At 43.7% G+C, this 27,294-nt stretch overlaps 4 protein-coding genes across 7 annotated transcripts; all 4 read right to left on the bottom strand.

Moving 5' to 3' along the window:
* Positions 1-1,727: 1,727 nt before the first annotated feature.
* On the bottom strand, positions 1,728-8,478 carry LOC133909691 (glycerol-3-phosphate dehydrogenase [NAD(+)]-like). Of its 4 annotated transcripts, XM_062352230.1 has the most exons (12): positions 5,567-5,730; positions 4,463-5,456; positions 4,034-4,110; positions 3,866-3,938; positions 3,361-3,578; positions 3,171-3,278; positions 2,831-2,894; positions 2,707-2,744; positions 2,501-2,621; positions 2,376-2,430; positions 2,157-2,205; positions 1,728-2,091 (listed from the first exon to the last, which is right to left on the bottom strand). In XM_062352230.1, the coding sequence occupies exons 2-12, from the start codon at positions 4,572-4,574 to the stop codon at positions 1,909-1,911; spliced, it is 1,098 nt and encodes a 365-aa protein (XP_062208214.1). In that variant the 5' UTR covers positions 4,575-5,456; positions 5,567-5,730; the 3' UTR covers positions 1,728-1,908. The 4 variants fall into 4 exon arrangements, 1 of the variants encoding a protein (XP_062208214.1); XR_009908421.1 differs by lacking the exons at positions 1,728-2,091; positions 2,157-2,205; positions 2,376-2,430; ... (5 more) ...; positions 3,866-3,938; positions 4,034-4,110 and adding an exon at positions 8,337-8,478 and having other exon boundaries at positions 4,571-5,456; positions 5,567-8,261; XR_009908420.1 differs by lacking the exons at positions 1,728-2,091; positions 2,157-2,205; positions 2,376-2,430; ... (5 more) ...; positions 3,866-3,938; positions 4,034-4,110 and having other exon boundaries at positions 4,571-5,076; positions 5,170-5,456; positions 5,567-8,179.
* LOC133909693 (transcription factor PCL1-like) lies at positions 8,316-9,586 on the bottom strand. The gene has a single exon (XM_062352232.1). The coding sequence runs from the start codon at positions 9,348-9,350 to the stop codon at positions 8,553-8,555; it is 798 nt and encodes a 265-aa protein (XP_062208216.1). The 5' UTR covers positions 9,351-9,586; the 3' UTR covers positions 8,316-8,552.
* A 1,354-nt stretch (positions 9,587-10,940) lies between these two features.
* Positions 10,941-19,038, bottom strand: LOC133908348 (pumilio homolog 2-like). Its single transcript, XM_062350332.1, is given in 8 exon segments — positions 10,941-11,131; positions 11,236-11,410; positions 11,584-11,790; positions 12,488-12,598; positions 12,690-12,899; positions 18,585-18,692; positions 18,771-18,830; positions 18,946-19,038. Coding segments are annotated over 8 exon segments (1,002 nt in total). The 3' UTR covers positions 10,941-11,093.
* Positions 19,039-23,306: 4,268 nt separating this feature from the next.
* LOC133910265 (zinc transporter 1-like) lies at positions 23,307-25,500 on the bottom strand. The gene is made up of 2 exons (XM_062352779.1): positions 24,788-25,500; positions 23,307-23,925 (listed from the first exon to the last, which is right to left on the bottom strand). Exons 1-2 carry the CDS (start codon positions 25,425-25,427, stop codon positions 23,534-23,536), a joined length of 1,032 nt encoding a protein of 343 aa, XP_062208763.1. The 5' UTR covers positions 25,428-25,500; the 3' UTR covers positions 23,307-23,533.
* Between the last annotated feature and the right edge of the window lie 1,794 nt (positions 25,501-27,294).

The following is a 27,294-nucleotide window of genomic DNA, read 5'->3' on the forward strand; positions in this document are numbered from 1 at the left end:
TTCACCTTGAGGCCAGAAGATTGCATATAGTTGTGCAAGATTCCTTTCAGGCAGAAAAGTTCTCTCTAATGAGCCTTCAAGATGATGATCACGTCATCAACATACTGGATAATAGAATACTCAATTGTATGAGGTAAATTCAGCGGCAAAGATAGAATGCCTTTGGCCTCATTGATTAAGCACCGGAGGAGGTCTACTGCTATGACAAAGAGCAAAGGGGAAAGATGATCACCCCGCCTTACACCTCTCTTACAGTAGAAGCTTTTACTAGGAACCCCGTTGAGGAGGATAGATGACAAGCCAAACGTCAGGATCACCTCAATCCAACCAATTCATTTCCTGTTGAAGCCTCAATTTTCCAATATTTTAAGGATCAACTTATGATCCACAATGTCAAAGGCCTTCTCAAAGTCCAGCTTAAGGATTATAATTTCTTCTATAGATTGGTGGCATTGATGTATGTATTCAAACATGCAGCCCAAGCAATCTTGGATAGCTCTCCCTTTGATGATATTGATTCTCATGGACCAAGTCAAGTATCGTGATCTGAAGCCTATTGGTCAGTAGTTTGGTGATGAGTTTGATGGCTGTGTTTAGTAGGTAGATAGGGCTGTAGTCATTGGCTATCACAGGATTATTGACTTTGGGGATCAAAGTGATGTGAGAGGTGTTTAAGGAGTGAAGCGAAAGAGTACCCTCCTCAAAGTTTTTAATCAGACCATAGAAATCCTCTTTGATGATGTGCCAACACTTCTTAAAGAACAACCCATTGAACCCATCAGGTCCAGGTGCCTTGTCAGGAGGGATTCTCCTGACTATTTCATCAATCTTAGATGTGAAGAAAAAACATGATAGTGAAGACAAGTCTTCTCTGGGGTGCATAAGAGAATCAAGATCAAAAACCAAATCAGTGTCATCAGAAACCCCCATTCTGTCTTTGTAAACTTGCCAGAGGACTGCAGCCTTCTGATTGTGATCAATGACAATTCTTCCCTCCTCAGTTTTCAGGCTTATGATAGTATTGATCCTATATCTCTCAGTGGTTGCGGCATGAAAGAATTTTGTTTCTTCATTCCCTAATTTGACCTATCTAATTGTGTATTTCTTCCTCCAATACTCATACTTTGCCTTGAGCATCTTTAAAATGTGGGCTTTGAGGATGTTCTTGAAATTAGTTTCTTGCACATAGAGTGCTCCTCTCTTCTATCTTGTCCATGACTTGAAGTGAATCATTGCTTTCTTTGAGAATTTTGTTTAAGTGGGAGATGGATTTGCTCCATTCCTTAGATTTCTTCTAAGCAGCTTCATTTTAGCCACCACTATGGACACATCCAACGGAGATCTCTAGAGTCACCTGTGCATAACGAGATACTAAAATATACTGATAATGTGAAGAGAGACAGGGGTCGACCAAACCTAACACGGGAAGAGTCCGTAAAGAGACTCGAGGGAATGAAATATCCCTAAAGAACTATCCACAGATAGAAGCATGTAAAAGTTAACAATCCACGTGCTATAACAATAGCTTATGCATCAGTTTTCTTATATTGTTATTACTTTATTTTTTACTATTACTAGTCCTTTATTATTATTATTATTTTCTCATCAACTTTTTAGTTGGATCTTGTGAATTTCATCTCTAATCTACCCCAATTTACTTAGGACAAATGCTTTGCTGTTGTTGATTATCATCCACTGATTTCTCATGAAGGTTAATAGGCATCCTATTTTCAACCAAATGGATACAATAGCACGGACTTATAAAACCATGCACTTAATAAGGTGACATGACTGAATCATCGTATTTGTATGCGAAAAAGATTCAGATATTCAGTATATCTCAACTTTCTTTGTTTATAACAAGTGATACTGAGAATTGTAGCAGTAGTCCAAATTGTAGTATCAAGCTCAGTAGCATGGAGTAGGACCACCGATGATGGAGAGGTTGGGCGTGTGCTCACTGTATTCAACTATTGATGTAGGAGGCAATTGTCCAATACAAATCTCATGTACTGTTGATAACAGAGGAAACAGCTCTTGCCACCCTCGATAAATTAAGACTTCATAAACTTCTCTTGCTGTGGACACTCCCTGTAATACTAACGAGATTAGATGCACCGAGAAGAATATGCACTAATCAGGAAATAATATACGACCTGAAGTTTTTGGCCATGCAACATCTCTGCCTCCAGCTCATCAAAAGATCTGTCAGAAAGAAGATGAGATGAAGTAGCAAAGATCTGGACATGGACAAGCTCTCTATTTTTTTAATATAGCTATGAACACCACCAGATTGTTTTTGGGATTCTCTTACAAAGAGCAAAAACGAACAATCCCTATATTAGAAAATGATATGTGCAGTTTAAAGAAGAAACCTTTTGCCACCGTTTCTTGCAAAGGCCTCAGCCACTCTTCTGTTTCTGCCACCAACTGTCATGGAACACTCACTATTCAGTATCAATGTGATCAATGGTTAATTGAGAACAATGAAGATACGTACGGCATGTAGTTATTAGGTCAGCCACACCACAGCTCTCAAAGAATGTGTTATCTCTGACTGAAGGAAACAGAAGCTTAGAGAATGCACACATTTCCCGCAAGCCAATCCTCATTATTGCAGCCTAGGGGGAAAGAGGCCATAAGTTTATACAATATGATGAAAATTATGTTCTTTGTTCAAAACATGTTCAATGGTCAAGTTGCAACCTTTGTATTATTTCCCATATCCAAGCCATCAACAAGGCCTGCAAGTTAAGTCTGTCATGTAAGCCGTTGAAATTTGAAAGAAAACAATGGATGTAACCATACAGAATACCGTTGCATGTAATACCTGCTGCAATGGCCACAATATTTTTCAGCGTTCCACATAGCTCTACTCCTTCAATATCTTCTACCTGAATATGAAGGGTAAGATTTGCAACTAAGAACTTCACTCAGTCTTCATTTTATATTCGATAATTTGTCTTATATGCTTCCATTTTTTTATGTTGTGCCCACCATTATGTTTCTTGCCACCTCTGAACATGTTCATAACTGATTACAAAAAAAAAAAATCAGCATTTACTAAGAAGATGGCAATCATATTCCCATACAACCCTATGTTGAGAGGGCCAGAATGTAGAGTTGTTCCCTATTTCATTTATTTATGAGGTTATAGTTGAAGAACTTACAACAGAAACTAGGAAGTATGGTGTGGTGAAAAGTTTGGCCCATCGGGTTGCCACTTCCTTATCTTTCCTATATCCAATTGTTGCTTCACTGAACTTCTCAACCGCAATCTGCATTTGAAATGTACAACCACTTATTTTTGCTTCTGAAGACTACACGAATTTTTGCACGGCAAGTTCGACAAATGCTTGCCTCATTTGCAATGTTAGCACCCATGAGAACACAACAATTGATTCCAAGTGTATCCGCAATTAATTTAGATATCATGCACGGTCCTTCCATCTTGACTTCCATGCCCTTGATGAGGGAGATAGCCTCAGCTCCTGGTCTTAGCTTGCCTACGAGCTTCTTACATATGCCCTCCGCAAATTGATGGGGAGTCGCAAAAACCAGCATATTCGCGTCTTTGACTGAGAAAACCAAATTAAAATTTTATTGATACTTATTTGATAACACACGAGCATTCTGATGTAAAGTTTCCTTGCCCTTTCTGAAATAGCACCAAATTGCCTATCAAAGCCAAAATTATTAAGCATATCTGTGAACACTAAATTTAATTGTGCTGGTTCGGCCTGCCTATCCCCCCCCCCCCCCCTAAAGTTTCCTTGATAGATCAATTGGAGCTGCATGTATTACTAGCATCCAAAAGTAATCATTCCTCCCAAAAATTATCAAAAGTGTGTAACATTGTGATTACCTGCACTCTCCAAGTCGGGATCAGCAATAACATTAGTTCCAAGCTTTATACCCGGTAAGTATTTGCAGTTCTCCTGCAACATGTGAGAATAACTTTAGAATCATTTACTATTTTACAAGCCATTAGTAGTTCCAGAAGTAAAATAAGCTAACAAGTTTCAACTCTTACATTTTCTTGATTAATGGACTCAGATAGCTTCTTGCCCGTTGGCAGTATTTCTTCAAACACCCACATCCTTACTTCATCTGCAAAAAAGATTCCCAAGAGTTAACACCAATAAGTACAAAAAAAGAACTCTGTGCCTTAATGGTAACTTGGCAACTATCACATTTTCAGTAGTTTTGCAGTTTGTACACCCTTACAGATATTCAGGTGGAATAATATAGACCATAAGGCCATGCATGTCTCTAAAGACCTTACATAAAGATATGACAGGGTGGGTGTAGGCAATCTTATCTAATATGGTTGAATGCTGCAAAGACACCAAGAATGAGAATCGAAATGGCGTGGCTGAAACAAAGACATGCATTACACACGGTACCTACATGTCAGCAATTCAAGAACACAATGCAACAGGGATACATGCTAGCTACCTACCATAGAAGGATGGCAATTTGGCGGTGTTGGAGGCGAGTAGGCGGGAGGCGACGCTGCCCCAGTTGCCGCTGCCAATGACGGCCACCCGGTACTTGGCGTGCCCGTTCTCCATCTCCGGCGGCGGTCCGGTTCACGGCGGCCGAAATGCAGATCAAGAAACCAAGTATCCAACCACAACCCGGCGGCCCAGCAAATCGAGCAAACCAAGAATGACGACAAGCACAAGAACAAGGACGGACCTAGTGCCCCACAGACAGCGGCGTATATATACAACAGATTGGGTCGGGGAAGAGAAGGAAAGGAGAAGAATGTCGCTAGCTTAGATAGGACGGAGGGGCGGGCATCCCCAAGAGTCGAATGCCTACCACTACCAGGCAATAGTCGCTGCCATTCCGTCCTTGGGACTGAAGAGACGAAAGAGACGGTGGCGCGGAGGATTCCTAGATCCCGTCTCGTCTCGGTGGTATCGAAGCAGGCAGTTTGCTGTCGCTCTGGCCCCCACTTGGCCCAAAACCAAAGGGCCCAAACCGCTTCACCCCCTTTGAAAAATCACAATCTTTTCCAGGTTCCAACCATGGTCGCTAGCTCCATCTGATTCATAAGTTGACATCCAACTGCATAGCATAATACATAACTAGGCCGTCAGGCAACATGCATGAACATCTAGCTTGCCTTCTTGACACATTTCCACCCTTTAATTTGCTTACTGGAGTAGCAAGTGAACTATTCGTTTCTTGGAGCGCCCACGGCCAGACAGGACATGGATTGTAACATCACGCCAACCGTTTTCCATTATTTTTTGAAACTGTACGGTAGGGGGAATCATTTTCCATTTTCAGTCTTGTTCTCGGCCTCTTTCATGGTTTACAACCAAAGCATTCGGTCTTGACGACGTGATTGCACGCTTCCTGTTGGTTACCTTTTGTTCTCTGGACTCCTCTTCCCACGGTCTAAGGAAGTGCGCCTGCTGAATTGCATCCAGACTAGTTATGATCTGCATAAATAATACAGTAACATCCATCGATCAAATAATAAATTTGACCACTGGAGAGTACAAAACTATTGTGGTCGGTGACAAAAGAGCATGGTTCTGGTGATATATACATGATTGCATCTGATTTGCTCCTTCAAATAATTATCAGCAGGTCAACACACTTATGGCTAAATTCTGAGTTAGCTTCCTTCACTACACATCGCCATCAAAGCTTCACCTTTCAGTCACCTCCAGTTAGCAAGCAAGACAATTTGGTTTGGATGGCATGTGTCTTGCACTCACAGCCTGCTTAGCTGGCCTGCATTCGGTCCTCAATACAGCTCCAAGCTGGTATCTTTACTATTCCTTTGCCTGTCATGGCCTCCCTGATCTCGGCAGCATTATCCCAGTGACCATCACCAGCAAAGACCTTTGATAACTGAACGTGAGCAGATGAGTCACGGGGATATAGCTCAATCAAGCGCTTATACACCCGCATCGCTATCTCAAGGTTGCCATGAATCAGGCAGGAACTGAGTAGAGCTCTGTATACCGACAAACCAGGCTTCATAGGCATATCATTGATCAAAGATTCAGCTTCTGAGAGATACCCAGCTCGACCAAGAAGATCAACCATACAAGCATAGTGCTCTAGTCTTGCTCCCTCAAGAAACCCCTTTTCTTTCATCAAATTGAGACATTCAAGACCTTTATCTACCAAGCCACCATGGCTGCAAGCTGTAAGCACCGACAAGAAGGTGGTATGGTCTGGCTGAACATTCAGCCTTCTCATCTGTTCAAACATGTCAACCACCTCTCTCCCGTACCCATGTTGGGCACATCCTGATAGAAGTGAGTTCCAAGAAATCAAGTCAGGTGCTTCCATCGAAGTGAAAACATCCTTAGATTCCAGAATCGCACCACGCCTAGCGTACATGGAAATGAGGCCGTTCTGGACATCAAGGTTCGAGCCATATCCAATCTTCAGAATAAGAGCGTGAACTTGCCTTCCCTGCAGCAATGATGACGAGCTCCCTACAGCCTTCAATACGCTGGCAAATGTGAAGACATCTGTGTCAGCGTCTTGCCTTCTCATCTCTGCAAACTGCTGAAAAGCCTCCTCACCTCTTCCCAGCCAGGAGAGCCCAGAGATGACAGAATTGAGCGACACCTGATCCAGGCATGAAACGGGCATCTGTACCCTCCTGAAATCTTCCAAACTATCAAACTTGGAGTACATGATGAGAAGAGTCGACAGGACATGTCGATTGCGCTCCAGCCCCTTCTTCAGCAGTGCACAGTGCACCTGCCTCCCATGATCAACATCGTCGGGACTCTCGAACGAGCTGAGAAGGCTGCTGTAAGTCATCACGTTTGGTGCTACTCCTGTCTGCTCCATTTCCCTGACCAACAACATGGCGTCATGGGACTTTCCGCTTACAGCGAACCCACCGAGCAGTGCCGTGAAAGTGGCCACGTTCTTATCTTCCATCTCCGCAAGAGCCTTCTGTGCCGCGCAGACATGATGGCATTTCGCGTACATATCCACCAAGGCAGTACCCACGACAACACTGGCAGAGACGCCACACCTGAGGCCAACTGAGTGTAGCATCGCGGCAACGTCCGCGTCCTCCAGCTTGGCACACGCGACCAGGACGCTGGACACGGCCGACGCCGTGGGTGCGACACCGTCGCGCAGCATGCGCGCGAACGCCCCCACGGCGAGGTCGGGAGCCCGGAGGGATTGCGCGTGGCCGTAGATGAGCGTGTTCCAGGTGACGGTGCTCCGGTGAGGCATTTGGTCGAACAGCTGCTGGGCTTCCTGGAGGCGGCGGGAGCGGCAATAGAGGCCGAGGAGGGCGGTGGTAACGAAGACGTTGGCCGCGAAAAATCCGAGCTTGGTGGCCGCCGCGTGGAACTGGTCGGCGGCGGACGGGCACGGCGGCTGGGCGGCGAGGAGCTGGAGGAAGGCGCGCGGGGTTCGCGCGTGGGCGTGGCGAAGCATGCCTGCCGAGGCGCGAGTCGTGCTCTGGGCCTCCGTGCGTTTCCTTTGTCTTGCTAGTCTCGAGGTTGCGTCCGTTGTGTCGCCCCGATGGAGTTCTCCAGAGGCCGGAGGAGCGATCGCCGCACCTTCTCCTCTCCCTTCGCTGTTTGATCTGGAATTCTCTGCTCATTTTTCATGATTTATTTGGCGCGGAGCAAAGAAATTGTGCGTGCAAGTATTGGATTATGCTGCCTAGGAGCCCGCCAGACGTCAGTTGTGAGTAGTGGAATATTATGATGCTAATTTCTTGCTAATAATAGTGTAATTGCTCTTGTGGAACCTCCCCCTCTTCCTACCGGTCCTCTGTGCTTGCTCTCTGATTGAAACAAATGTTCGTTGGTCTTCATCTCACTGCAGATCCTTCCTTCCTTCCTTCCTTCCTTCCAGTAGCAAGCCTCACTGGAACCCAGAGCTTAGGCTCCAGCTCAACCAGGTAAGAAAGTGTTGTCTGGGATCCCTGGCACTCTGAATTTTCCCCACCTTCAACAATGCTACCATCAACCTACATAAAAACTAACCATACTTATCAACACATTTGTTCTTGAAATTTCCAAGGAAAAACAACCCGTTGCCACAGTTTTTAACATATAGAGGAGAAACACGGAGCACGCCATGGGTGTCAGTTTCTTCTTCAAACGGGTGCAATTGGGGAGAGCATCCTATTCCTATCGTCGTGGGAAGGGAAGAGGCAACATCACCTCACCAAGTACAGGACAGGAGTAGTATTTCAGCAGAAATGAAGCGTGGCGGCTGCCATGACTTGACAGTTGACCCTGCGTCAGCTGCCAGTAAAAATGTACTTACTAGTGCTACTATGACTGATGATGCAACGGCGGTTGAAAAACTTTAGTTTTTACCTCATCCATACATGGTACAGAATCGCATGCTTAATTAGCTATGCCACACGCACCTCCAATTTGTTTCTTCTTCTTCTTCTTATCATCATCATCGCTACTCATGTATTATATATTTGCCGACACAGCTAATATTAGCTTAGTGGACGAACTGATGGACCCACCGGGGGAGTGGACGATTGAATGCATGAATTGTTACCGGCGGCGGCGGAGGGAGTGCTATTTGCCGCCGTGGCCGTGGTGGTACACCTGCGCCTGCTGCGAGTAGGAGGAGACGTGCCCGTGCCCGTACCCGTTCTGATGGTGGCCGTTGTTCATGGGCACCATCCCCACGGCGACGCCCATGGGGACGTGGTGGTACATGGCCGCGGCGGCGTAGGGCGTGCGCACCGGCACCTCGTGCACCAGGCTGTGGGGCACCGGCGTGGAGGCGAAGATGTGGTCGGAGGGGGACGGCGCCTCGTTGGACAGCCCCTGCATCCGCTTCACGTACAGCCGGTACTTCTGCAGGTGGCTCGCCACGTTCTCCCGCGTCAGCCCCTCCACGTTCATCAGCTGCATGATCGTCTTGGGCACCGCGTTCTTGATCCCCAGGTGCGCCACCACGTCCACGAACCGCTTGTGCAGCTGCGGCGTCCACACCAGCCGCGGCCGCTTCGAGCTGTTCGTTGCTGCCGAAGGCGTCGCTCCGCCCGCCGAAGAGTCCGCCTCGTCCGCCCTCGCCCCTGCCCCTGCCCCTGCCCCTGTCTGAAAGGCCGGGAACGAGCTCGACGACGACGACGACGCGCACCGCAGCCGGGACACCGTCGCCGCCGACGCGCGGTGCACGTCCAGCAGCGTGCGCCCAGGCTCCGGCGGGACGCGGAACGCCGCGGCGAGCCCCGGCGGGACCAGCGGCTGGGAGAGCGGGGTGAGCTCGTCGGCGCCCGGGAGGCCTGCCTCCCACTCCATAACCCGCTCGTCCTCGCCGCCGCCCAGCATGGCCAGCTCGTAATCGTCGGGAGCCTCCTGGCCCATCGATCCGCACCCTCCAAATCCGCTTCTCCTTCACTTGCTAATCCGACCCAGAATTAACCTGTCAGGAGACCATCGGAGGCGGTTCAATCGGATCTCCAGCTTTCTGCTGCGGCGGTGGGTGAGAGAGATATTTGTGTTGTGGGGGACAGGAGAGGAGAGGAGAGGAGAGGAGCTGACCTGAGCTGAGCTGAGCTGAGGAGGGAAGAAGAGAAGATAATTTAATGGCGGAAATGAGAATAAAGGGCAGCAAAAGCGCAGATCGGGATGAACATGAACGTCCACCCAGATATTTTCCATCGCCGCCGTCCGTTCCGACTCTTGTTTTCCGGGGCCCATTCGGCCCCAGATATTTCCTCGAGATTCGGGTACCACCAATCCGACGACCGTAGACGTCCTCTTCCTTTCCTTTCCTTTCCTTTCCTTTCCTTTCTTTTATGCGATTCCTGCATCTCCCTGCTTGGTCAAAAAGCGCCAAGCGAATCAACAATAGATTTCCACTAGATCTCTCTCTCTCTCTCTCTCTCTCTCTCTCTCTCTCTTTTCCTGCAATCAACACTATCCCAGGTAACAAGAAAGAACGAGATATCTATTATCCAACAAATAATAAACCCATGATTCTGTTATCAAAATTCTGCCGTCTCCCTACAATCACAAGCAGATGAAATTACACGGGATATGTGCACAAGATCGAAATCCGTTAGCAAAAATGCGAGAGGGTAGCAACAGCACTGTAGCAGTAAAATGATTAGCTCTACTAATTTTACTGTTTACGGCATCTGTCCATCCATCTACCATCAACAGCGATTTGACTTCACCATTGGAGTCCAACATTGGTAAACTACGCTGCCTAGTTTTGTAAGCACATCACAGTATAAAATATTAAATAGATTCAGGTTTTTACGAGAATCAGCAAGGGTATTTGGTTACAACAATATAACATTATCTTAAAAGAAACATTGAAGAACAGTAAAACCTATGCTCTTTCTGATAATTCAGGACATCGCAATAAAACTAATGACATATTTGATTCACATCTAAGATTAGTTAAGTACGGCTAAACCATAAATGTACTAAAGTTACTTAAAAAAAACTAAATGAACAACAAAGTATAACTTACCATAGTTATAATAATCAACTAAATAATTATCTAAAAATATATAACATAACTAACTTTAAGCGTGTTAAACTTAAACGCAAACTAAACAAACTCTAAAAAAGTGTGCACCCTGCTGCAAACATATATCATACAAACATACAGTTCAAAAGCTTCCTGAATCATCAAAGAAAGAAACAAGAGTTTCTTATCAATTTCTTCAAGTCGAAGATGCTAATGATGCAAGATCTACTTTGAAAAGGACAGAACAACCATTAAGAACGCAGGAAAAGCGAAACTGAGATTAATAGGTCCAGCTTCACTGAGAAACAGCTTAGCAAGCATCTGTGTTTATGTTACAACATGGCATTTTATCGACACACAACACAACATAAAGTACTACCGTCCTTAGTTTAAATAGTTAACAGCTCTCTTTCACTCTCTGTTTCTAAATTTGTACAGCAGAGCAACACGTGATTTGTATCACTTATGCTAGTTCCTCGGCTACAGAATGTACACTCAGCGCAAGCTAGCTCCTACTCTTCTATTTCCAACAATGAGGCCATAGCCTCACAAAGTTGTTTTAGATAGAAAAACATGATGGAGTGCAGACCTAGCCACTGTTAGCTGTACACTAGATTTCTTACTCTTCAGGCGGCACACGATGGTTGAAGTCCAAGTCGCTTTTCTGCACACAAAAGAGTGTCCATAAGTAACAGATAGCTATATGTAAATGGTATCCTAGTGGTACATAAAACACCACTTATGTCGAAGGTGGATAACAGGCCATACCTCCAGCTGCGACGAGCTTCTCCACACGAGCCACTGTATGCTTTCCGTAAGTGTATTTCTTCAGTGTGTTCAGATGAGCTTTTATCCTTGTGAGTATCATCTCTCTCTGCTGATCATCACAAGTCTCTAACACCTTCTGTACTACATAGTTTGCAAACTGGTCTTTCATCATCACCTTCACAGTACAAACAGAAGTAAAACACCACTTCAGTAACAGGCTAATAGCAATCTGCTTCACTGTGTTAAGAGACTGAATTAGGACCAACAGACCAATAATCCAAAGACACTGCAGAACTTAACCGAGTGTAAAAATAACTTAACATATCAAGAAACTTAAGGAACACAAACGTCAAGATGTTCATTTTCATCAGTGGTTCCAAGCATTTCACCTATCAGGATCTGGCGCTCCACAGAATTCCCAAAGGCTAAGCACTTCTCTACGACATTCGAAGCAAACTTCTGCTGGCTCATTTGTACAATTTGTCCAATCAGCTTCTCAATAATAGCACATCTGCAAAGTATTGACCAGCGGTTATTAAAGGAAGACAATACTCCCTGTGATTATGCCTACTTGTGTAACTTCCAAAATTACTAACTTCAACTTCAGCACATCCATATTTCAATCTTGACAAAGCATGTGATTACAGAACTACTCCCCAAAAGTTGATCAGCACAAGAACTCCACTGATTCAGCTTACATACTGCGCACCCAGAATGACCCATCACTATTTCTCAACTACCTTAATGTTTCGAAACGTTGATACAAAAAATTTGACCTGGGGTAGAAGGGAGAGGGGAGAGGAAAAACATATTCAACTGAATTGACTACTCCTGAACTCCTAGGTAAAACACAATCGAGTGCGGTCCAGATAAATAATTTTTTTTTGCATAAATTTCAACGCAGCCTGAACAAATTGTGCACAAAATGTATCTTCATCATGCCATGGTCACCCAAACATAAGGACCAGATGATCCCATCTCTTCAACAGTATTAGGAAATTAACATGTAATTGTTGAGCAATATTAGCTTTACTAGGCATAGCATATTGCTAGTGTTTTGCATTAAAAAGCAAAGACCATTATTTCAAGAAATTAATGGTCAATAGAACCCAGCTTTTAACAGGTGAATAATTGATGAGGTGGGGAGAAAATTCGACAGTTTGTTTGCAAGACAGATATAGTCAAAGGCTACTGACTGGGAGAAATACCACCATCAATAACAAACACTAGCAGCAATGCTGATGGCACTGACCTGCACAACATAGTTAATGTACTGGTCTTGAGCCAACAAGCAAACAGATTGGAGGATCTCATCCATCATTATCTGCTGAGTTTTAGGATCATCACAGTGCTCCAGTACCCTCTGCATCCGATGTATTTGAACAATAAGGTGAGTGGAAGTGCAAAATAATATCTATACACTTGAAAATATAGTTGTGCTAGTACAAGCTTACCTGTATGACCCTACAACCATACGGATGAGTAGATAGCATCACAACCTGGCCATAGAAGATTGAAACAATGAACTGGATAGCATGCTGTTGGATGCATTCAATGCATTTCTGAATAATGTGGTTCCCATTTTGATCGTGTACACAGCACATCACATGTCCATCAAGCTCAGCAACCATTTTAGTCTGCTGATCTAAATCAACTTCTATGGCCTGCATGAATATCATCCATGACATCAGTTAAATATTAATTCCCGCACGTGTGAGCCCTTCACGTGATATATACACATGTAAGGGCTTCCTATTTGTTGTCCATGCACACACATAGACGGATAAAACCAAGCATGCCTGTTGCCTGCAACCATCCAATATGCACTTAGATAAACAAAAATGTGTAAATCGAGACAACAACACAGAACAACATACTTATCACTAAAGGTTACACATAAGATGAATTTTGCAGTTGTGTGTTGTCACAGATTAGAGAGTTTTGCTGGTACAGACATAACTTGTTGTCTATCTGTTATCACTAGACATGAAGAAATTATCTAATTAAAGGCATCGATTTGCATATGTTAGAATGTATTGATGCAGTATTCGGCCAGGTGTACAGCTACGCAAAAATGATGCAGATAGCAGTGTTAGATTGTGATCCGAATTTTTATTGGTCATACAAGGGACATCTTCGGCCTATATTTCAGAACAGTTCGTATTAGACTTGAGTCGTATATGTCCACCCCTATAAATATATCTTGTAAGCTGCAAAGAGGGGAGAGAGACTTATTGTAATCCACTGCATGGTACATATCTCTGATATAGTGAAGATCGTCGATTGGCGCTCGTGGTTTTTTTTTCGTAAAGATTTTTCACGTAAAAATCGTGTCTCATGTTCAATTCTATCGTGTTTTATTCCTAACAAGTGGTACCAGAGCCGGATCAAATACACGGGAAACGAGAAAAAAATAAATCGGTTTCTTCCGACGTCTGATTCGATTTCGCCGAATTGATTTCGACATCGTAAAAGATCTTCATCGTTGACTGTTGCGCGCCGCCGCGTGACCCGTTGCGTATCGTGCGCTCCCTTCTTCCTGGCGCGTGGGATTTGTCATCGCCAAGCCCAATTCGTGCGCTCATTCGATCTTATCAGCCGGATTCGTAGCCGCCGATTTCGCCTAGCCGGATTCGTCTCCGTCCGATTCCTGTTCGCAGGCGAGGTCACCGCTCTACCACGCGTACAGAGGGAGGGCAGCTGTTTCGAGACGGTGAGATCATCTGTCCCACGTGCGTGTACTATCTCGGAGATAAAAAAAAGGATTTGCCCTTAAGTCTGCGTGTCCTGTCCCGAGAAGAAGAAAAGTAATTTCAAGCTAATTTTTGCTACACGCACACACAAGGTTTTACTAGGTTTTTAGTACTGTATATTGCTTCTCATTGATATTGCTTCGCGTACACACCTATGGCTTCTGTGAAATATGATATTCCGTTGCTAGATCGTAATATAAGGTTTTCTCTATAGAAGTAAAGATGCGGGCTATTCTTGCGCATACTGATCTGGATGATACGCTTGATAATTTTGGGAATAAGGATCAAAAGTCTTCATCCGATGAAGAAAAGAGAAATGGTCGTAAGGATTTATCACAAATTTATCTTCATTTATCTAACAATATTTTGCAGGACAAAACTGCTGCTGCTTTATGGCTAAAGCTGGAATTGATCTGCATGTCCAAGGATCTAACCAGTAAAATGCATCTGAAGATGAAGTTGTTCACGCACAAATTACAGGAGGGTGGTTCTGTGTTGAATCATCTTTTGGTCTTTAAGGAGATCGTTGCTGACTTACAGTCTATAGAGGTAAAATATGATGATGAGGATTTGAGTCTTATTCTTTTGTGCTCATTACCCAGTTCTTTTGCAAACTTCAGAGATACCATATTATACAGTCATGATACACTTACTTCGAAAGAAGTTTACGAGGCCTTGCATGCTAAGAAAAAGATGAAACAGATAGTGTCTACTGATGGCTCGATTTTCAATGGAGAAGGTTTGATTATGCGTGGCAGGACAAAGGAGAAGAATTCGTATAATAGCCAAAGATATAAAAGTTTGAACGGTTACAGGGGTCGTTCAAAGTTCAGAGGCAAAGAAAAATTCTGCAGGTATTGCAAAAAAAAATAATCATGACATATCTGAATGTTACAAGTTGAAGAATAAAGAAAAGTGGAAAGGTAAATCTAATGAAGAAGGTAAAGCATCTGTTGCTGCGTCCGATAATAGTTCTGATGGAGAGACACTCGTTGCTTTTACTGGATGTGCTAGTAGTGGTGATGAATGAATTATTGACTCTGCTGCGTCTTTTCATATATGCATACATAGAGATTAGTTCACCACTTATAATTCTGTTCAAGATGCTGGTTCTGTTAGGATGGGTGATGACAACCCACATTCAATTGTTAGAATTGGATCAATTATGATAAAGATGCATGATGGCATTGTTAGAACTTTGACAGATGTGAGGCACGTTCCAGGTATGAAAAGGAACCTTATTTCTTTGAGTACTCTTGATAATAAAGGGTATGATTGGTCAGGTGGAGATAGTATTTTGAAGGTGAAAAAAGGTTCCCTTATTGTAATGAAAGGTGATTTAAAGTCTGCCAATTTATATCATCTCCGAGGCACTACAATCACAGGTGATGCCGCTGTAAGTTCACATTCATTAGCAGATTCTGATGCTACTAATCTTTGGCATATGCGTCTTGGACATATGAGTGAACTTGGTTTGGCAGAATTAAGCAACAGAGGTATTCTTGATGGATATAGTATCGGCAAGCTAAAATTTTATGAGCATTGTATTTTTGGCAAGCATAAGGGGGTGAAATTCAACACTTCGGTTCATACAACAGAAGGTATTCTTGATTATGTGCATTCTGATTTATAGGGACCATCTCGTAGGTCTTCACTAGGTAGTTCTCGTTATATGTTAACTATTATTGATAATTACTCGAGAAGAGTTTGGCCTTATTTCTTGAAGCATAAATCAGAAGCATTTAAAATATTTAAAGAGTGGAAGGTTATGGTTGAAAGACAAACTGAAAAGAGGGTAAAGAAACTTCGCACCGATAATGGGATGGAATTTTGTTCTGATGAATTTGATTCATATTGTAAGTCTGAATGTATTGCGAGGCACTACACTGTTCCTGGTACTCCACAACAAAATAGTGTAGCTGAGCGTATGAACAGAACTATTATCTCGAGGGCCCGTTGCATGTTGTCTAATGCAAGTATGCATAGACGTTTTTGGGCTGAAGCCGCTTCCACTGCTTGCTATCTTATTAATCGATCACCCAATATTGCCATTGATAATAAAACTCTAATTGAGGTATGGTCTGGTTCTCAGGCTGATTATTCAGAATTGAGAGTTTTTGTTTGTCCTGCTTATGCTCACATTGATAATGGTAAATTAGAGCCTAAAGCTGTTAAGTGCATCTTTCTTGGTTATAAATATGGTGTTAAATGTTATAAATTGTGGAATCCTACAACACAAAAGGTAGTGGTTAACAGGAATGTTGTCTTTAATGAATCTGCTATGTTACCAAATGCTCCTGTTCAGAGTCAGCAGAGTTCTAGTGTGCATGTGGAGCATTTTATTAATGTAGAAAGTACACCAGATACCGTTGTCCAAGATACACCTATTGCTGAAAATTTATTTATTGATTATGATTCATCTAGTGCTCCACATTCTTCATCCGTTGTGCAGCCTACACACCATTCTATTGCAGTTGATAGGCTTAGAAGGCAAATTAATCCACCCAAGAGATTAATTGGAGAGTGTAATATTGTTGCTTATGCTTTGAGTTGTGTAGAAGAAGTTGAAGGTAATGTAGAACCTTCTAATTACAATGAGGCTATTACTTCTGCTGATTGCAATAATTGGATGACTGCAATGCAAGATGAGATGGAGTCACTTGAAAAGAATGGTACTTGAGAATTAGTCAAATTGCCAAAAGAAAAGAAGCATATTCGTTGCAAGTGGATTTTCAAAAGAAAGAAGGGTATTTCTCCTAATGAAGCAGCAAAGTATAAAGCAAGGTTGGTTGCTAAAGGCTATAGCCAGATTCCAGGATTGATTATAATGATGTCTTCTCCCCTGTTGTGAAACTTAGTTCTATTCGCACTTTACTTTGTAATGTTGCTATGCATGATTATAAACTTGAGTAATTAGATGTTAAAACTGCATTTTTACATAGGGAGTTAGATGAAGATATTTATATGGATCAATCTGAAGGTTTTGTTGTTCCTGGAAAAAAAGACTTTGTCTGTAAATTAAAGAAATCTCTTTATGGTTTGAAGCAGTCTCCTAGACAGTGGTACAAGAGGTTTGACTCCTTTATGCTCTCTAATGGCTTTAAGCGTTCTGATTATGATAGCTGTGTCTATTTCAAGATTGTTAATGGTTCAGCTATTTATTTGTTTCTCTATGTCGATGATATGTTGATTGCTGCAAAGGATGAATCAGAAATAGCCACAGTTAAGTAATGAATTTGAAATGAAGGATTTAGGTGCAGCAAAAAAAATTCTTAGCATGGAGATCATTAGAGACAGGAAAGCTCGCAAGTTATATCTTAGTCAGCAAGGTTATATTAAGAAGGTCCTTCATCGTTTCAATATGCATGATGTAAAACCAGTGAGTACTCCATTAGCTGCTCATTTCAAATTATCTTCAGCTCTATGTCTTGAGTCAGAGTTCGATATTGAGTACATGTCTAGAGTTCCATATTCTAGTGCAGTTGGTTCACTTATGTATGCCATGGTCTGCTCTCGTACTGATTTATCTCATGCACTGAGTGTTGTTAGTAGATTTATGGTTAATCCTGGCAAAGAACATTGGAAAGTTGTTCGATGGATTTTCAAATATCTGCGTGGTACTTCTAATGCTTGTTTGCAGTTTGGAAAATCTGAAGATGGACTTGTTGGTTATGTTGACTCAGATTATGCTGGTGATTTGGATAAGAGAAGATCTCTCACAGGTTATGTTTGCACCATTGGTGGTTGTGTTGTTAGTTGAAAAGCGTGTTTACAGGCTACTGTTGCTTTATCAACTACTGAAGCTGAATATATGGCTATTTCTGAAGCATGCAAAGAAGCTGTTTGGCTGAGAAGTTTGTATATTGAGCTTTGTGGAAATAATTCTTGCATTAATATATTCTGTGATAGTCATAGTGCTATTTGCCTTAGAAAGGATCAAATGTTTTATGAAAGAACAAAGCACATTGATGTGAGATATCATTATATTCGAGATGCTATTGCTCAAGGTGATATTAAAATATGCAAGATAAGCACTCATGATAATCCTGCTGATATGATGACAAAACCAGTTCCTGCTACTAAATTTGAGCTATGCTCAAGTTTAGTTGGTGTTACAGTTTGAGTTCTAAAGACTTTTGGCGTCGGTAATATTTATTATTGAAGGGAGTTCATTGATGATTCTTTATTTGCTACAAGATGGAATTCGTCTCAAGGTGGAGTTTGTTGGATTGTGATCCGAATTCTTGTTGAGCCATACGAGGGACGCCTTCGGCCCATATTTCGGAACGGTCTGTATTAGACTCGAGTCATATATGTCCACCCCTATAAATATATCTTGTAAGCTGCAAGGAGGAGAGAGAGACTCATTGTAATCCCTTGTATTGTACACATCCCTGATATAGTGAAGATCGCTGATTGACGCTCGTGTTTTTTTTCCCGCAAGGGTTTTCCACGTAAAAATCGTATCTCGTGTTCAATCCTATCGTGCTTTACTCCTAACAAGCAGCAATCTAGAAGCGTCATTTTAAGATGAAAATTAATTCATTATCAAATATTTTACTGTAGCAGAAATAAACATATTCAAGGGATCATCACCTTCTGTATAACTCGGCAACCATACATTTGAAGGCTAAGTGATAAGACACGCCCAATTAGTTGGTCAGACAATTCCTTTATCTGGGCTGTGCTCCCAAACTCAAAGAACTGTTCCAATGGTTATGGTTAGACAGGTAAAAAAGGAGTGCTCTATCTCATTGACAAACACTCATTGATCCCCCATACCTTCTAAACAATATAAGTCCCAAAGACATCAGTTATCAGTGTTGTAATATCATTACCCACCTGCACGTACGTACCAGGTTTAAAGCCTACTAGTGGCAAATTTTCTTTTGCAAAAAAATAAAAAACGTGTAGGGATATAAAGCATGGGAGTGCAACTGTTGCTGAAGACCCATACTTGCTGCCGCTCCCGAAGATCCATGAGCGAGTCCTCCCTTACAGGATGGCCTAAGCTGCTGCTTTCGAAGGGTTCATCCTTTCTTGAAGGCATGATAAGTACAGTACTGTAAAAGACAAATAGTTATGTGCACACACATGAAACCGAAGGTCCAGCAAAATTACAGCTATTCTTTATATTAGACTGATAATTATAGTATGGAAAGTAGAACATCGCACTGCCGGTAAGCTAAGAAATTCAGGACTGCGCCAAATATTTAGTATATGGAAACTTTGCAGCATGTTTTCTCCACTCAGTGATCTCCTAGATGAAGCGCCAAACCTTTAGTACATGGAAAACATAGACACACCACTACAGCTAGCGGCTCATATATAACAAAGAAGCATACACCGGTTTAGCACAAAATAAATAGAGTTGTAAGTCACATCATTCGGGTTAAGCAGTGACCGTGCATTAGCGAGTAGACTAACCACAAACCAATTTATCTAATCTATTAGAAGTCTTGCACCAAAAATCCAGAGATAACAATGTTCGTTAAATCCAGAGATAACATTAATGTTCGTTTAAGCAGTTGTAAGTCTCGCACTAACCTGCGGATTCTATATCGTAAGTCTTGCACTAGCCTACGGATTCTATGTTATGTACTTATATACTCTTTACTATCTGAGGAAAGATATTAAATCTTTCGATATAAATTCAATACAATATTACTCATATCTAATTTTAGTAATTAATTTAATTTTATGATAACATGTGTCGGAGGGTGAACTCCTATCGTTGGGATCCGGAGGGACCCCTTTTTAGATTCGGCCGGGAGTATGATTCTGAATATGTTTGCGAAAGAAATAAATGGGTGTAAATACGATGACAGGTGGGATGGAATGATCTAATGCAGAATGCAGTAAATGCACTGGAGGGATTTTTAGACAGGTTCGGACCGCACTGAGCGTAATACCCTACTCCTGTGTGGATGGTATAAATGCCCTGAGAATGTCCCTCAGGGATGTTGCCAGTTACAAGATTGTTTGTCTATCCTAAAGCTTCGTGCTCCTTGTTCTTTGGTGGTCTCAGGTTCTGCAAGAAAAAATAAACAAATTTTGGGATGCAACCCCCCTACCTGGCGCGCCAGCTATCGGAGGGTGAACTCCTATCGCTGGGATCCGGAGGAACCCCTTTTTGAGATTCGGCCGGGGGATGATTCTGAATATGTTTGTGGGAGAAATAAATGGGTGTAAATACGATGGCAGGTGGGATGGAATGATCTAATGCAGAATACAGTAAATGCACTGGAAGGATTTTTAGACGAGTTCGGGCCGCACTGAGCGTAATACCCTACTCCTGTGTGGATGCTATAAATGCCCTGAGAATGTCCCTCAGGGATGTTACCGGTTACAAGAATGTTTGTCTATTCTAGAGCTTCAGGCTCCTTGTTCTTCGGTGGCCTCAGCTTCTGTGCTTGTACTAAGGTGTTTTTCTGTCTTCGCTCTGGATTCTTCAGCCTCTGAGAATGTGTATCCGAGACCTCTCTAAAAACTTCTCTTTTGTCCGTGCCCGCCGGCTCTCTTAAATACTCGTCGACGGTAACGTGCCCCGAAAGGGAGGGCACGAGTTCCAAGGCACCATAAATGGAAAGGCAGTCATCATAGGTTGCTGCGCGAAGTGACGGGGGGTTGAAAACGCACCCCCGCCCTGTCTTGATCGTCATGATGGCGTTGGCAACGGGCGCCGTGGAGAGGGCCCACCGGGCAGCGACAGAGCAGCCCGGCGTGCCCGTCCGGTCTTGTTCGCCTGACACAGCAGGGTGGCAGGCGGGGTGTCTTGGGCCTTGCGATGCTATCCCGAGACGTGCCGGATGACGCGGGATGGGACCCGTGCATTAAATGTCCCCACGCCCTCCTGCCAGGATGTGGCAGGAACTGACACCGAGCGTGGCAGGAGCAGTTGGGGGTGACAGGCCACGCGCCCTCTTAAATGCAGCATCGGGCCTTTCACTGGCTGACACCTCACCGCTGGACCCCTGTGGGGGCCACCGACGAATGACTTCTTAGGTCGTCGGGGAACCGAGTGCTCGGGGGTCACTATTCACATCCTCGAGCACTCTCTCCCGAAAATGCCCTCTCTCGGTCCTCGGGGAACCGAGTGCTTGGGGGCCACTGTTCACGGCCCCGAGCACTCTCTCCCGGAATCGACTGTTCGATCCTCGAGGAACCAAGTGCTCGGGGGCCACTGTTCGTAGCTCCGAGCACTCTCTCCCGGAACTACCTTCCTTGGGTCCTCGGGGTACTCGGGTGCTCGGGGGGCCACTGTTCGCAGCCCCGAGCACACCCTTCCCGGTACTGGGTTTTTCTGGTCGTCGGGGGACTTGGGTGCTCAAGGGCCACTGTTCATGACCCCGAGCACTCTCTTCCCGGCACTTGGTCTGCAGATCATCAGGGAACTCGGGTACTTGGGGACTACTGTTCATGGCCCCGAGCACCCCCTCCCGGGACTTAGTCTTTTCGTATCTCGTGAAGATGATCCCCGCGGGAAGGCGCCACGTGGCAAACTGCTAGCCTGACCTCGGGATTCGGGGACCCCTGGTTCCTGATTCACCGACAACATGATATTAGTTACACGTCAAATTATATAGGATTATCAGGTTTGTTTTTTCAACGTCAGTGCACTCCCGTAGATTCGACAACATATCGCTGAGTTCATGATGTCTGAAGTCACCAACCCACATAACAAGTTACACTATAGAAACCCTATGTTGTGAGCTCTTTATGTAATATGAATTGATTGTAACTTTGTAACCTTTGCGATTTTGTGACAAATTAATTGAAACTTTTTGTGATTCTGTGATGAAGTGAGTTATTATATAAATGTGTTTGTCGATATGAATTTGGACGTATTATATTGTTGTTTGCAGGGAGAAGACAGTTGCCAAAACCTGGGTATGCTCCAGGATGCAGCTAGAAAACAGGACAAACCTGTAGAGCAATCTACACATAAGTGATGGGTAAAAAACTTTCTCACATATGTATTCACTTAAGTGACAGGTGAAAAGTTTACCGTCACTTATATCTTTTTCCCCAGCTTATGGAAGACGCAAATCAGTGATGGGTCACAGTTATACATGACTTGTCATCTGTGATCTCATACAGATCGTGGTCCGATACTAATGACGACTCATTAATAACGTGATCACATGAAGGTTATTATTGGTCATCGATGTTTTTTTTTTCAAGTAGTGACTCCCGCCTTCTCGGACGCAACATCCAAGAGCTTGGATCAATGGCATGGCCTCTGCGATGACGCTGGCCGCGGAGGTGCAGACGACGGGTGGAGGAGCGTGACCAAGAGGACGTTGCCACCACCGCGTGGCACGGAGACGGCGCATGCATGTGAGAGGGGTGGCTAGTGGAGAGAGGGACAATGGCGGTGGCAGCGTAGGAGCATGGGGATTGTGCGGGCTGGTGTGAGGGAAGGAGAGGGAATGGGTTGCAAGCCACACTACTCGGATCTTAATTATCCATAAAACTCAAAGAGCCTCGCATGGATGGCCAATGTGAAATCAACGTTTGTGGAAGGACTCAACTGATATTTTGTGCGGGTAGGATCCATCTGGGAGTTTATATTCGTCCAAGCCCAAATCGAACGGCTGTACAATCTTGAGATGACATGGAGAATACTTTTCATCCACATCCATCTTTTTTATACTAAATAAAAACCCAGCGGTTTGAGTAATTGAAATAAAAAAAAAAATCCAGCCCATGCCTGTCCCTCTACAGCATCGCAGGCTTAGAAATGAATCCAATAAGTAGTTCTGAACACAAGCTATTTCCTTATCAAAATCACATCATTTCGGCTAAGTCAAAATCCCAACATAAAGCACATGCCCAAACAAAAAATAGTTTATTAGATTTACATCAATCTCATTTAGCCATGAACCAAACATATAGATACACTGCTAGGTGGATGTAAACCAAAAGTAAAAAGTAATTTGTATCATCCTCCAAATAAATTTGGCAAAATAACTATCAAGAATAAATGTTGATTAGTTTCATTACTACTATAGAAGCAACATTTTTCTCTTCCTTGCCAATTTCTCCTCTCTATGTTATCTTTGATCAAAATAACACTAATTAAATTTAGTAGATTCATCAATTTTATGGATTCATGGTAGACGTGTATACTCGTGTACTCTAATCATAAGCTACTAGTAATATGAACCAGAGGATCTTAAAAGATACAGTAATATGACACACATGTTAACAAACCAAACCAATCAGCATCTGGCGGCTTTATTTATCTCAAATAGTATTCCGCACGACTATAGTTTCATAATTAATCACGCCCACATAGTATATAACAAGAATTCATGACCCAAAAAGATCGAACAATTTGAGATCACACACAACTGAAAATTCGACCAGGCCATACATGACAATAGCCATGACTGCAATGCAAGGCCATACATGACAATAGCCATTAATCCTAATGCATAGCCTTATTAGCAGGCAGGCAGACATCAACAAGCATGCAATGCAAGGAAGCATGAAATAATCCAAATAGGCCGGATGAGTCGATCCGTAAGTGGATGATGAGTCTAGTCCCAGATCATGACAATAGCCATGACTGCAACGCCGAGGAGCACGGCGAGGAACTTGAAGATGGGGCGGTCCACACGGGTGGGCTCCTGGGGGCGGTAGCCCTTGGCCATGAGGTGGTTGATGGCGACATAGACGAACACCCCCGTGGCGAACCCCATGGAGATAGCGTAAATCCAGTCCGCCACACGACCCTCTGCCGTGGCGTCGATGCCGATGCCGATGCCCACACCCACGGGGCTCGACGCCGCGAAAGCCAGCGAGTAGGCCACCGTCATCAGGAACGGCCGCTTCGGGACCATGCGCAACAGCGCGATGCCCATGGCCACAGCCGCGAAGATCTTGTGCAGCCCGATCGTCCACAGGTTCCGCCACGCGTCGCTCTTCGTTGCTGCAGTTTTTTCATCAATTTTCTTGCCATGCATGCATCTTATTAACCGTGCATTATTCACTCTAGAGCTGCACGTACGTCACCACTTGCATACATGATCGATAGGCGCTTGTAATTTAGGTGCCCGGAAACATACTGGTTAATTAATTTATTATCGACGCATAAAATGCGCAAAGTACTAGTTTCCTAAGGAAAAAGTTATCCTTCTTTTTAAAAAGAAAATCATGAGAAACAATTAATTAAAGTACAGAATTTGCTTTAGTGATGCATCTTGCAATGCTTGTGCCGGTAGTAGGAGTAGTAATTTGTGTTAGACTTCTGGACATTCAAAGTGCACAATGTTATGTGGTGCAGCTTAATGGACCGGAGATGAATTTCTTTCAAGAAAATAATTAATGCTCTTTAAGTGTAAAATTTTACTGATTGTACCAAAAGTGTACACACGAAACTCGAAATTCTAAGTAGCAGCTGCCAAATCAATTGTTTTGTACTGTGGGTTTTTTTCTTCTGAAAATCAAGAGCAGAAATAGGTAGTATCAATTAGGGAGGAGACTACATAATCGTGCATCTGTTCTTTAGATATATTTCTTGCAATTTGCATGGACAAATAGTAATCTCAAGTATATGAATAAAGGTATGACAAGCGATTCATTTCAGATAGTATTGAATTGCATAATGTTCACGCATAAAATGTGATGAAATGTTTCGTGAAAATATTTTCCCCGAGGCAGAAATGCGGCACTTGCCCGCTACTAGATAATAAGGGGTGCGTTGCAGCAGTGTAATTAATTGTGGAAGAAAATTTGCAGACACATCGATTGGAACTCTCTCTCTCTCTCTATATATATATATATACTTGTACCTGAGACGCCTATGGCGATCCCTTCGAAGACGGAGTGGAAGCAGAGCGCGACGATGAGCAGGATGGCGTCCTCGAAGGATGAGGTCCTCACGAACATCGGGTGGTGCGCCGCGTCAGCGCCGCCGCTGCCGTCCTCCTTGCTACGGCCCTGTCCAGATTCATCGGCCCCATCGACTCTGTCGCGGTTCCTGCGCGCGACAGCGACGATGACGCAGTCGGCGAGCATGGTGAGCAGGAAGCCGACGCAGGCGAGCATGTACGAGAATGGGTAGTGGCTCTTGGTGAGGCCCCTGAAGGTGGAGGTGGATCCGGCGAGGAAGTGCATGAGCGAGGTCCCAAGGAAGATGCCGGCGGCGAACTGCGTGCCGAGGAGGACGAAGGCCTCGTTCCAGCGGTAGAAGTAGGGGGACACGCCGCCGAGGAAGGTGAAGACCAACAGGATGACCAGGCACCACACCTTGACGGCGACCAGGCCCTTGGAACGCAGGTTGACCACCCATTGGACGGGCGGCGCCGGAGCGTCCTCGTGGCCGTCGTGGATGCCGCCATGGGCGCTTGCCTGGTGGAAGCACAGCAGAGTCAGAGAGAGGAGGAACAGGGTGCAAAGGAGCGCCGACGACGTCTTCCTCATGCTGATCATGGTGGTATGGTGGCTCTGGGCTAATCAAGTTCAATTCTTCCCGCATGCACAAGAGAAAGAGAGAGAGAGAAGCGTGAATGTATATATAATATTGTCGTCTCCTCTCCTCTCCTCTCTTCTCATCTTTTGGATAATATAAGATGCTTAATATAAAATGCTTCGATTATTGTTCAAGTCTGCTAAATGATAAAATAAGTATGCAGGGGAGATAAACTAGTACACAGTAGGTGACTGCAGACAGCAAGCACTGGAAACTGCTCTTGTTCATTCCCAGTTGTATGGCTACTCCTATGCAGTACAAGTGCTGACTTGGCGAGGGTTGTACTACAATCTCATGGAGATGTATGAATGGGATGCGTACGTACTTCCTCTTCCTCTTCCTCTTCCTCTTCCTCTCGTGGTATATATATCTTCAAATTAAGCACTAGTTTATTCGCCGACTACTTAGACTTTAGCGGTTCATGAGTTCAACCTCCCTCGAATAGACATAGACGTTTATGTTTTAATTAAATTTCTAGAAGAATGCCGAGTGAGGTTTGTAGTTGTACATGCATGCATGTTGTGTGTAGTACAAGAGCCATGTCAACTCCTGATGAATATATAAACAGGTCCCCCTGTTCCTCCATCACTTCGGTAGCGTTGGTAAATATGTAAGTTACATGGTCAGTTGGGCTCCGAATACTTCAAGCACGAACTCGTGGAGTGAATTCCATTCCGAAGTTGTTGGCCTTTTGCCCGGAGAAGAAAAGTCGCCTTCCATTCCATTCCGATTAGCAAATGGTGGCGAGGTGAGGTAATCCTGCATGCAATTGCACACACTAGTCTTGCTGCAAAAATGACCTGACCCAATCCTGACACACTGGTCACTGAAGCCCATTCTTTTTTCCTTTTTCTGTGCTCCTCCTTGGATCCTCTCCTTCCTACCTACTCCTACTATATATCTATCCCGCAAGGAGCACGGGGACTATGAATAGCAAAACATGACAAGTATCGGTTTGCAACAAATCGTATTTATAATTTTCTGCCGGTAACCCCGCTGGTTACTAATTCAGATTCTGTTATTTTTCCAACACAACAAATTAAAAAGAATGGCTACTATATAGAGCCCCAAATCAACCAAAAAAATTCTCGAAATACCATGCATGGGGCCTCGTTGTACAGGAGATGAGTAGAGCGAGAATGTTTAATTTGATCAATATAGATATTCATGAATAGCAAGAGGCGCGGGCCCAACACAAAACAACTCAATGTGGAGTGGAGCCGGCCCTTTTGGGTGGATTTGATTCGAACTAAAGCAAACTTACCGCGCAGCTGGACCGGGCATGTATTATGCGATGCGTGCTTTAACTGTAGATTAATAGCAATATAGATCGACAATGCTTGCATGATTGATCAGAAAAACAGTTAAAGTCAGATGGGAATAGATGTGCATGGCAGCTAGCTACTAGTAACAAAAGATTTTTTTTTCTTTTTGCGAAAACTAAGCAAAGATTATTTGTTGATAGACGCATATCTCAGTTTAACCTGCATGTTTGCATATATAATCGATGAAATGAATTTCAGGCATATATATACATACAAATTTAAAAGTGATGCTCTTGCATTGATTGCAAGCAGACGTACGGGTGCTGATCCATCTGTACATGCTGAGAACTCGATGTGAGAGATCGATACCCAGGTGGAGTGAGCGAGGGATCGTGGGGATATAATAATGATATATATATATCGATCCATCGTATGGATCATTAGCTACAGAAATTAAGTGCCTGGCTAATAATTCCATGTGCGTATGATGGCAATATTGCACGCACGGTAGTACAATATAATCACACGCTGTACTTGTTCAAGCTAGCTAGCTTTTATTGAT

The sequence above is a fragment of the Phragmites australis genome, chromosome 2 (genome assembly GCF_958298935.1).
Source record: "Phragmites australis chromosome 2, lpPhrAust1.1, whole genome shotgun sequence".
Classification (NCBI taxonomy): Eukaryota; Viridiplantae; Streptophyta; class Magnoliopsida; order Poales; family Poaceae; genus Phragmites; species Phragmites australis.